A 12,092-nucleotide genomic window follows, 5' to 3' on the forward strand; every position below is an offset into this window, starting at 1 on the left:
TCCTGCACTTCACACGAATGTGCTTCAGTGAAAGCTAACCGGAAACCCCAATTTGGAATTTTGGCATGCTCATCCAAGCCCTGATTCAATTCGATTGTGTCCAAGCCGGACCAAAGTACTTAAAAAATATTTATCTATTTCTGGAACAACTTTACACAACCCGATCACTCCTCAGAGCCGAACTCATACTGCTCTCTTTCTACGAGGTCAAAACAATTAAACTTTCCTCTCAATACACTTCTTGATAATAGATTTAATCATATATACGGTTGTCTAGTGCCACCTGTCTTCCGTCGACCCATCAAAAACAAAACTGTTTTAGTCCCTCCATCACGCCGTCCCACGTCTCAAGATTTCTCAGGTAGGGTTCAGGTAAATATCCATAAGGGTCCTATCGGTGACAGTCATATACATCATGTTTCTTGCTAGCCTCGTTGGTTTAGTAAGTCCTAGACTTTCGCAGCTTCCCAATTAAATCGTCACAATTCAAATAGCGTAATGACGGAGTTTTATAAACCTTGAGTTATAAATACATCCGTTTCAAGCCTACTGTAGTCTTTCTTACTCATACATTATTTATAGTGTTTTAGTGTACTAAAAGCATTTTCGGTATTCAGCAGTAATCGGTAATTATCTTTGGAAACTCAATATCTAATTACATTTTCTTTTGTAACATATCGAACGGTTTTCTACAGGTACTGGTGATTAGCAGATTTATTACAAAAATTAAAAATTTCAGTTTCTAGCCAGTTTCTTTCAAATACGAAAGCCCAGGATTTAAAAATAGAACCTGGCTAATAGCATAGCCTATTCTTTCTGTTAGTTCTGACTCGATGATTTTAAAGAAGTATCTATAGATTTATATCGGGTTTAATAAAATAAAAATGAATGCCTAATATATTTTAAAAGCAAACCAGGCTAGCAACGAACTCTACTATTCGACATGCTCGCGACGATCATCAGCGAGTAAGACACGGCACCTTATAAATTCATTTACGTGTTAAAATTAAACCCACTGTAAACCTTTATATACTGCTTAAGAATAATACCTTATTTCAGACATTTAAATTAAATACCTTAGCATGATTCGTAGGGAACCTATCAAAGTGCAGCATTTGTTACTAGCCTGGTTCTTTTTCCAAATCAAAGACTTACATTATCATTTGGAGACTCTATTAATTAATACTCACAGCGGCTGATTGAGGGTAAACGATAAAGCCCTTTATATGTCGAAATTATACCCCATATGAACGTATAAATACTTTATTAAAACTCAAAATTGAGTCATGATTATAAAGATAAAGTAAAAGCATAGGCTTTTCTTCCAGCTGGGGTGTTTTTAAAAATCATAGATTTTCATAAACTTTTGATGAAAATGTAATAATTTAAATCTTGCAGAAAGCTTTTAAGGTTGCGGCATTTCACACGGCAACTGCATTATTTCTATCTGTAAGAGGTGACAAAAATTGTTTCTATTAAGATCGGATTAAAAACGGATTGCGGAAAGTTGGTATATGATTTTGATTTCTTTTTTAATAGGGCGAAAGGTTCTCTACCAGTAAACGGATTTCTGTAGATTGAAACTTAATGGTTGGCAGATTTATTGTAATATTGGAACCAGTTTCTTCTGAGTTCATATTGCATTTTTGTATAGTTTTAATGCACAAGAAAACTATAAAAATGTAATTGGAATTCAAATCCGCATGCTCTAATGTTATAATAAGTTTGCGAACCATAAAGTCCCAATCTATAGAAATCTGGGTTGGCAGATCTATTGTAACATTGGAACTAGTTGCTTCTGAGTTCCTATTGAATTTTTGTATAGTTTTAATGTACAAGAAAACTATAAAAATGTAATTGGTATTCAAATCTGCATGCTCTAATGTTATAATAAATTTGCGAACCATGAAGTCCCAATCTATAGAAATCCGTGAACCAGTAAAGAGCCCGTGGTCATACTATAAAGAATAAAATAATTATGTTCCGAATTTCCGTAATTAGTTTCTAATCAGATCCTAATCGATACAAATCTTGTTACTCCATGAAACTATAAATAATGCATTTGCCGTAAAGAAGGCTGCAGGCTTAAAGTTTGGAATTAAATATCAAGGATTATAAAACACTTTTCTACAATATATTAATGGTGACGTTTTTATTGAAAGTTTATACAAATCTAGAATTTTCCAAACACCCTGGCTTGTAAAAAAGCCTGTACTTTCACCTGATGTTTATAATAATGATTTAATTTTTAGCTAAAGACCGGCTGAACTCGGGTGGTGGTTTTCTGCCGTTTTTTTCTTCCCTGGCTAAGCGTTTAGGTACATGCGAGCACTTCTAATAAAGTCGGATGAAACTGCGGGTTATTAGTAGTTGCGATTAAATTCATAGAGTGATTCTAAGCCCACTATAGTAAAAGAAGAATTTTAACAGATCCATACCCAGTGAAGTGGAGTCATCTGGCGCTATATGTACTCATGCTAAAGATCTTAAATGATACCTTAACAGCGATGGTAACCAGTCTATAGACTTCTCACCTAGTCTTTAAAATTAAAGGACATAGAACAATAGGTTTTAACCACAGTTCTATATTACCTAAAGGGATCAGACTTACAAGATAATAATTATAATAATAAATTGGACTTAAACTCGACATACCAAGGATTTTGTCGGGCACTCGCAATCAGCGGCTTTGAGTAGTCGTTGTTAGTTTCTCGAAAATAGTTTCCCTATGAATAATGTCCCGATAAATTAAATATAAATTTATATAGGATCCAAATCAGACATATAAGTCATATTCTCGGGTACTATGACTCAGTAAGTTATCTGATTCAAATGATTTCTCACATTCCGATGACTGTTCTGCTAAGGATGTGGTATTCAGTGAATTCACCAAACCCAGAGACATTTAATATAAACTGCGCTTCGCGCTTTTTTGAAAGCTGGAAATATATTTTCTGAGCATTCCAGCGACATGAAATCTACATTGATTGTGGGCAAGATCAAAATGAGAGTTAATAAACTTAAAGTTGCGCGAAATTCAAAACAACTTTCTAGAAATAATGATTTAATTAGAAGCCTGTAATTTAACTGCTGATATAAGCCCCCTCAATTTACACTATTCCTAGAATTTAAATTCTTTGCATTTTGAGGATGAGGGGACCGCAAGGCCGAAATAGATGCGGTGCTCAGCCATGTGTGACGAATAGCAGCATAGCGTCAAAGAGGACAGTGCACGGATACTCACGCGCGTATGATGCGAAAATGGTTCATATTGCCCTGACTAAGTTTGGATTATCCTGATTTATGTTAAAGACCACTGCACGTCATGCCCGAAATCGTGCTCATATTAGGAGTTAAGTATACTTTTATGGTCAGAAGGATGAGACTAAATCTCACATACGCATCGTTAGAGAAGAGCACTTACTACTTGTGCTTGAACCTAACTTTTAATATGTTGGTCATGTCACACCATCCTCTGGTTGTGCAAATCATGAGATCACGGTTTTTTTAGTTCACCATCAACCTATTCAAGGGTGGCTTCGATGAGGTTGGTGTTCTCGTTCTGGAAGAGCAAACTTGTTGGAAGGTCATTATATGTAGACAATTCAAGCTTTCTATCAGATACTATAAGTCGTTTAGGAAAGCTCCAAATCTCGTATAAAACGTTTTTGTGCAGGTTATTGGCCTGCAGTTCTCTGCGTTGCACAAGTCGCCTTTTTTCGGTAGTATTACAGTACTTACTAACCCCAGTGTCTGCGAAATGGGCGTTTCTGACTTTAAATATGAGGTGAAGCTGCGGGCCGGATTTTGGTGTGTAAAAAACATTTTTCCACCAGAAGTTCTTGATTCCATCTGGCCCTGCAGCGGAAAAGTTCTTCATGACTTCAATTGCTTTTTTGGCCTCTTCGACAGTGATTGATGGCCATTCCTCTTCAGATTTTATGAGGCTGTCACAAAGCTTCTTGAAGCGGATGATGTTCTCAATGTCTTCCTCCAATTCGAGTGTTGGGATCTTGTGAACCTCTCTGCAAAAAGTCCCAATCTCGTCGGGCTTGTGTGGATTGTTGACAGAAATACGGAAATGACTGAAGAGGCGCAATGGTTCAGTGGTAAACTGTTAATTCTTCGTCACCCGCCCCTCCGTCTTCTGGCTTCTTCTCCTTGCGTAACATACAGAATGCAACAAAATATGTTGTATTTTGACAATAATGTGCTGCTTGATTGTTAGCAGCTTTGACTTGTTCAGTATTTGATGGCAGATCCTCAGTTCGTGGGAGAACTTTTGGGCCATTTTCGTAAACGGCCTACAAGATTTTATGTAGTCAATCACACACTGAATATGGGATGTACTCTGTCTTGCCCATCCACTGTTTAGTTTATGCAAACGTCTTTTGTTCTTTTAATTCATCGTCGATTTAAGCCTTTCATTTGAATCAGCCAAATCTTTCGCTGCATCATAAACTGAACAATTGATGATCTAGAGGTGCCTGCATTCCGCCACAGAGTATGCGTCTGTGCCATAAAGCTTCAGCGAACAGAGATAATGCTGGCATCGTAGCAGTCCAGCAAGTAATCTTTGAGTCAATTCATCCACTCAATATTAGCGTTTTGTCAGTTGCATTGCTTTAATATATTATTTATATTCTCGTCATCGATGAGAAGTAATTACTCTGGTTTTGACATAACATCAAAACTCAAAATAACGCAAACATTTTTCAAAAAAGCTTATGCTATCTAGCTTTGCTAGCTGAAAATGTTATTGACTAAACGTATTTCGAATTAAGTTACGATATTAGATGCGAATGTTCAGGGTCTGCAGATATATTATAAATTTCGCTTAAAATTAAAAACAAATGTATAAAAGTGCCATTAAACATCGGGCCAACGACCATTGTTTAATGATAGTTTTAATTTTTCTAGCCTGATAGTTTTTGTTTAACGACGCTACCTTTTCCTTCTGTACGATTATTTTTGCTTGATGAAGGTTCATTGCTAAACGACCTGGGTAATGAAGTTTCAGTCTTTTCGTTGTCCAATAGGTTTATCAGTTACCTCCTTTTTGGGTTAATCAAAATTGATCCCTATTGGTGATATTTATGGTTGTATTCTTCACCTGAAATTAATCAAATACCAAGGATATAAAAAGAAAAGTATATTTCCGACACAGTAATCGGTCCTCTTTCCTATTCAGTCTTTAACAACGCGTGTTTTATGAAGATATGCTGCGTTATAATAGGAGAACTCATAAGGTTTTATTGTTTTTTTTTATATTATAACTTACTAATTAATAATTAACGTTAGTCTACTCTGAATTATAAGATTAAGGGGGGAATGGGGGATAATGCATGACAATTTTTTTAACGAATTTCTTTAGAGATCTGGTTTAAGTAAATGTATTTAAATGTTTTGCATGTTACAAAGTATTATTTTAAAAATAATTAGTTTTTTTTTGTAAAAAAATATCGTGAAACAAGCCAGTGAGTATTTTTGAGTACGCCTCTTGAAAAAGATGATTTGCGGTGCCAGCGATATCTTAACGCAGATTTATCGGAAATAAAAAAAGTTGCATAATTCAGCTAAACTATAAGTTTTTCCTCGCTCCAACGATTATTTTTAGGGATTATTATTTTATTATCATTTTTTGTTAACATTTAAAGTAAAATATGCAATTCTGTACGAAAAATTTTGTCATTTTTTATGTGAAAAACAACGTTAACATAAAAAAAATGTAAACAAAAATATCTTAGAGGGGAGGATGTTTTATATGTAGAAAAAGTTTACCGAGTTTGAGAAGGATCGGTTAAGTAGTTTTTTAAAAATCGCTGGAACGGGCTTTTAAAAAGTGATTTCGAGAAATACTTTTTTAATGTTTTAAACATTCAACAAGTTAAAAAAAATTAATTTTTATAACGATTTTAGCTCCTTTTTTCCATTACACTGTAATGGAAAGTAGAAAGTGTAGTGAAAACTAATAAAAAGTCCATTATTTTATAGTATTTGTCATTGTCTTCTGGCACGTTCCTATATTTTCAAGCGCAGCTGTGGTCTATGAGGAGGGTCAGCTTTAAATCTATATCTTCAAGAGTTCTGCTCCGATTGACTGGAAATTTTCACACAATATTTTAAAAATATTTTACAACAAATAAATTTTTTTTCAAGTTTTTATCCCTCATTCTCCCCTTAATCGATTCTTGCCGTAGAATTCGTACTACCCAAGTACTCCTTACGTTAATTTATAATACTATGACAATTTGAAAGGCGTTTTACTATGTTTCTCTTCTCTTTACAGATATCGCCAAGTACAACCCAGTTTTCAAGAAAAGTTTGTGAAAAGAATGATGTTCCTATAGCGTTGACAATCATTCAGACTCAGCTAAATAAAATTTAAAGAGAAGTGTATATAGTTCACCTTCTTTAAAAAACGAATCATCTTGTTCTCCAGAAGTTTCAGGCCAACATTTTTATTTTCAGAACCGCATCATTGATCATGAAGCATATGATCAGCAAAACTTTAGTGATGCTGAAAATGCAATCGCCTCTATGGAAAATTTGTGCAAAGCAACAGGTAAAGTATCGTAGAAAACTTACAAATTTCACATAATGGAAACATAGTAGAAGCCAAATAATTATTTACTATTAATGGGAAATAATTGAAAAATCATCCCCCATTCAAAACCTGACATATAAAATTTCGAGCCTATCTTCTAAAATGTTCATAAATCCTGAAATAAAATCACTAAACTGGACCCTATTCATTTTGTTTCATTCACTGTAGCTTATTAAGAATAAGTCAATGATATTTTCAGATTGTACAATTTGCACACCCAGTGAAAGACAAAAATTTCCCAAAGTAATTATCGAAAAAAAAATATTTCCAAAGAAGAATATGCTGTCAGATGATAGTGAGACAAATCGTAAGAACGATGACACAAATCAAGAGCTGTTATCAGAAAATCCCATAAGGAAAATATCGGCAGACACCAACGACCACTACAATGTGTCTGTAGCTCTCCATGAAATAGAGAAGAATATAGATGAAAATATGACTCTAAGAAGTAAGCGGAAAACATCCGTATACTCTCTCGTAAACTTTGATAGTAGTGAGAATGCACATAGATTAGATTTTAAGCATAAAGACGAAGACAAAAGCCAAAAATGTTTGCCCGAAGAGAACAAAAGTCTTAAGGAAATGTACATAAATAAATTAGTCTCGCCTAGAAAAACGTCTGTTAATTCGACAATGCAGGAAATTCAAGCTGAATCCATGGTAACGTATGGCACAAGTAGCAGCATGGTTCTTCCTGAAGACCATGATGTTGAACAAGATTCACTTTCCATTGATACATGCATGAATAATCTCACGTCTGATGTAAAAAGAATAAAAAGTACACGATTTGTAACTTCTAACATTATGGGAGACGATATTGAACTAGATAACAAAGACTTAGAAAGTCAAAGAGAAGAAGACGTGGGCGTGACAATATATGATGTAGATGACAACGGCACTAGCATTAGTGATATTGTAGCTACGCAAGCTCTTCATGAATCTTTGAGTAAAATGGGCAAAGTGCCTCCTTTATGTGCGCAAATAGAAATTAGAGAAATGAATGTCAAATCTGACATAGAAAAAGAATGTCAAAAAGATGTTGCTATTCAGGACGAAGCAGTTGAAGGTTTTATTGGACCACTTCTTGATGAAAACTTTAAAGCAGATGAAAAGCTTGCACAAAAAACAATGGGCATGGACGAAGTGAGAAACTTGCTAATGAAAGTAAAGGTTCAGACTGTCGAACAAGATGATGATGACGAAGAAAAAGCCATAGGTATATCCCCAGATGGAAGATTTCTGAAATTTGAAGAAGAAATTGGCCGCGGAAGTTTCAAGACTGTATATAGAGGGCTCGATACTCAAACTGGAGTAGCAGTGGCCTGGTGTGAACTCCAGGTAAAATAACTTAAATAACATATAATCGAAAATAGTATTTATTCAATTCTTAATAACTTTATCTGATCGTTGTTGTATATAAGCGTCATAAATATCACAGTATTCATGCATGAAAAGCATATGGGTAATTCTCTACAGACATGACATTTTGGTTTCAAGGGATTAAATTATTAAAACTGCTGGTTTTATTATTGTAAAACTTGGCAAAGATCATCATTTTAGTACTTCATAACAAGCCAATATTAAAAATTAGGTTATATTGTGGTAGTCCAGAGTAAACAAATATTAAGTATCCGAAAAATCACTTTTAACACATGTGAACAAATGTCTGAGTTTACGTATTCTATAGTTTTCTCCGCGTAAAACATGCATTATAGTATGTCATTATAATAACGAATGCATTTACCCGTGTGGAAAAATGGAAGGGGTCCCCGTCAGGGTCCACATGCATTGCCCTCATGCTTTGTGGAATCCACGAGGGCAATCGAGGCTCGCTTTTGGAAACGACATGCTAATCCATAGGAGCTCAACATGGGCTTCCTCAATGGATCCCTCATGTTTGCAACCATCAAAGCGCTCTTGGTTTTTTTTGCCAGTGCTGGCACCTGTACTGGCATATCTCTGGACGATAACACTATCTTGTACTGGGCTGTCAGTGTTGGGTCAGCACTGGATATCGCTACTGGCACAGTACTACCCCAATGGGAAGTTCACCATGGACGCAGTATTGCGTCAGTGCTAACTAGTACCATACTGATATACTCTAGCGATATGGCAAAAAAGGTATTAAGAAGTAAATATTAATTGATTGCGAGTATTATGACTGCAAATATTAATAGACCTGTTAAGAGTGCATACATATATTACATTTTTAAACATTATATGACAAATAAAATTGCTAACTCTACGGAGTATCGAACCTACATATCTATAAACTAGCCGTTCAACAAGGCGACCTCCGGCAAGACGACCCGCTCAACATAACGACGAGCGAACGCTCCAAGAAACGACGGCGGAGGCCGTACCTCTATCCCCTCCACTTTCTTCTTTGCAATGCGCACGACCTAATGTTTCACTTAACACATAAGTTTGCTGTACACCGCACACGCTCTCAGCGCAGAATAGTGGGGGCCCATCACGCCGTCGTCTTACCAGGCGGCGACAGTCCCACGTTCGTCATCTTTTTGGCCGGCTAGTGTATCTAAATCTATCGCCTAACAGTCGGGAGTGCTAATCACTGCGCTAAACCGACATGTTGAAACTCTTTGAAAAAGCCATTCTCATAAGCTGCTGTTCAGAAAAGTTAAAGTACCAAATTTTAAGCTCTCTTTTTCTAATTATTATTATACGAAGTTATGTAAATGTAAAATACAAGAAATGTTAACAGGAATATCAATACAATGATTATTAAGTAAATAATTTAAGTCGATTACTATTTTTCTTCGCGTAATATTTCGTTTTTTCACGTTGTAGACTGCTTAACAACTGTTTACAATGACGGAGCATTTTTTCTGTAAAAAAGCAAGAATAAGTTGTTTTCGGGAAAGATGTATTTGTAGTTTTTTGAAATTTTGAATGCCTGAACTATTATAAACGTATTTTTATGTCCATTTTTTAGCATATAAAATATTTACCCTTCCGACTTAGAAATTTTAATCGTTGATCCGTGAGGGCAACCGAGCTGGGCCTCCAGCGGGGGCCTCTATGGGACATCCATATTGTGAGAGTTCGAATTTAAGAAAAGTGTTATCGAATTTTTGTCAGAAATTCGCTGTTTGTAAGTCTGAAATCATAAAAACTTAAAATTTGTGGCGTCAAAAAAATATTCACCATTTGAACTTGAAAATTTTAATCGTTGGTCCGTGAGGGCAATCGAGCTGGGCTCTCGACGGGGGCCCTCGTAGAATTTCCACGCGTGTAACATCCATGCGGGCTCCCGCCGGAGGCCCTCATCCAAAGAGATCTCAGCGGAGCTTTTTCCATACGGGTAGTTTGAAGAGCAGTAGGCGAAAAAACTAGAAATGGGGAGTGACTGCCAGATGACCGATTTCCGGTAATCTGACGCTCACCTGACTGGACAGGTGGGAAATGTGAAAATCATGTTATTACGCGAAAAATTGTTATTGTTATCATGATTTTTTTGATCCAATAAATAGTCTAAAATTGAGTTTTTAGTATTTTCTCGTGGTAGGAGAACCTGTCTGGTGATATACCTACGCTAACGTGAGCTGATCTCCAAAAACTAAACCTCCGCGAAGTGGAAGTAAGTGTTCTAGATGCTGCACTATGCGTAAATATTTTATGTTTTATCGTTAATAGTTTTGTCTTCACAAATTTAAATTGTTAAAAATTGAATAATCTAAAATTAAAATGGTTTGTAGCTAAATAATTGTAAAATATAACGGGTAAAAAGGTAAATTATACCATGGTAACAAACTACAAAAGTATTTGGTTTTCATTTAAATAATTCCAAATATTTTTTAAAATTATTTAAGCGCTTAATATTTTGTCACTTCAAATATAAATTTTTAAAAGTTATACAATTATAAATTTAAAGCCTTTATTTCTAAATAATTGTGTAATAGGAATGGTTAACATTAGAATTACATCATGATAAAAAAAATCAAAATGTTTTGTATTTCGTTGAAAGAATTCCAAAATACTTCATCCATTATGAATTCACAATACTTAAAATCGCAGTTTAAGATTCTCTCTTTCTTGCAATTTAGATAAATTATTGAAAATTAAACGATTTCCAAATTAAAACCTTAATAATTAAAGTAATGTTAAATTGTAAAAGTTTGAAGTATAATTTCAATGAAACTTCATGAATGAGAGAATTTCAAATTAAAGCATACGTTTAAAATTTAGGAAAAAATCATTAGTTTAAGTTTGAATAGCTAAAACTTTGGCATTTTTAGTTTTAAATTTATAGTAGTTACAGTGTTTTTTTAAAGCCTCGAAATAAAGTATTCAATTTGGAAGGTTTTTGCTTTGTAACTGCATAATTTTCAATACTTTCTTTAAGGTCTATCTTGATAAATGTTTCATGTTTCGGGCCGATTAATTTAAAAATTTTGATTCGAAAAGAAAAACTATACTAATTTTAAACCAAAGAAAAGAAACTATTTTTCACTCAAAGAGATCAATTTTCAACTAAAGTGATCAATCTTAAAACAAAAAATTGATGATCATTATCATTATATTTAATAATAAATTTAAAGTTATAACGTTATTTCTTTTTTTGAAATTGCTATAATTCTGATCATTTTCTTGATACAAAAAGTGTTGAGGTTAACTGTTTAGTGTTCGAGTACTACGATTTCTCAATGTCTTTTTTAATTAAAGAATTTTTTAGATTAGAATTTTTTAATTAAAAAAATTGATCTCAAAAAATTTGAAAATGCTCTTTTTGAATTTTTATCCAAAACAACTGATTAAGGAAATTTACATAGATTTCCCTGATAGTAATTTGAATCACTCGCCCAAAATCTCAGAGTATCGAGGGTTTTGTCTAGAGATGGGGGGAGATGCCATACGTCGCCGACCGCTTAGGTCATTTGACCGATTTCCCGTAATCGGACTGTACGACCGAACATTTTGGGGAAAAGTGGAAATCATCTTGTAAGTAGTTATTGGAATGTTATTTGATGAATAATTTAAGATTTAAAAAATGGAACAAATTATTATGTAATTTCAAGTTGTTAATCTCCTCAGACGGATAATTTTCTCGATATGCGTGATTTGAGTGAGACTCAACCCACACAAATAATTCGGAATGAAGACACAAGTTAATAGCATATATGATGTTTAAATATATATATATATCGTATCGGAAAAAAATAAAGTTGGTTGCGCGAAGTTCAAATAGCAATGAAAACTTTAGTGTGGGAGTCAAAAACCCTTCCCTAAAATTTCGTTCAAAGCAATTCGATTTATACCTGTATAGCGATAATTCCATTAAAATATTTTTTACCCTCCCTAATTGACTGAAGTTTCAAGAAATCGAAAAAAGTCGACTTATTCGCTATTTTCTTAGATCCATCGTAAATTTCTCGACTATTTGACTATATAATATATAATATGCGTTAATCAGAATGTGTTTGCAATATGTTGGAAGAATAATATACAGGCTCATCAAAGAGTA

At 34.3% G+C, this 12,092-nt stretch overlaps 1 protein-coding gene across 11 annotated transcripts in view; it reads left to right on the forward strand.

Annotated features, from left to right (window-relative positions):
* LOC117170590 overlaps window positions 1–12,092 on the forward strand; it is a 267,116-nt gene that overhangs the window by 17,438 nt on the left and 237,586 nt on the right. For 10 of the 11 annotated variants that reach the window (XR_004466828.1, XR_004466829.1, XR_004466827.1 and 7 more), the window contains 3 exons: window positions 6,290–6,396; window positions 6,472–6,565; window positions 6,807–7,945. Coding sequence is in view for 8 of the 11 variants with exons in the window: in XM_033357450.1 (XP_033213341.1) it covers window positions 6,541–6,565; window positions 6,807–7,945 (1,164 nt within the window). In the remaining 3 variants the exon portion in view is untranslated. Of the gene's footprint in view, window positions 1–6,289; window positions 6,566–6,806; window positions 7,946–12,092 lie in introns of all 11 variants that reach the window. The other variant, XM_033357447.1, reaches the window with a different exon arrangement.

This window comes from Belonocnema kinseyi, chromosome 4 (genome assembly GCF_010883055.1).
Source record: "Belonocnema kinseyi isolate 2016_QV_RU_SX_M_011 chromosome 4, B_treatae_v1, whole genome shotgun sequence".
Taxonomy (NCBI): Eukaryota; Metazoa; Arthropoda; class Insecta; order Hymenoptera; family Cynipidae; genus Belonocnema; species Belonocnema kinseyi.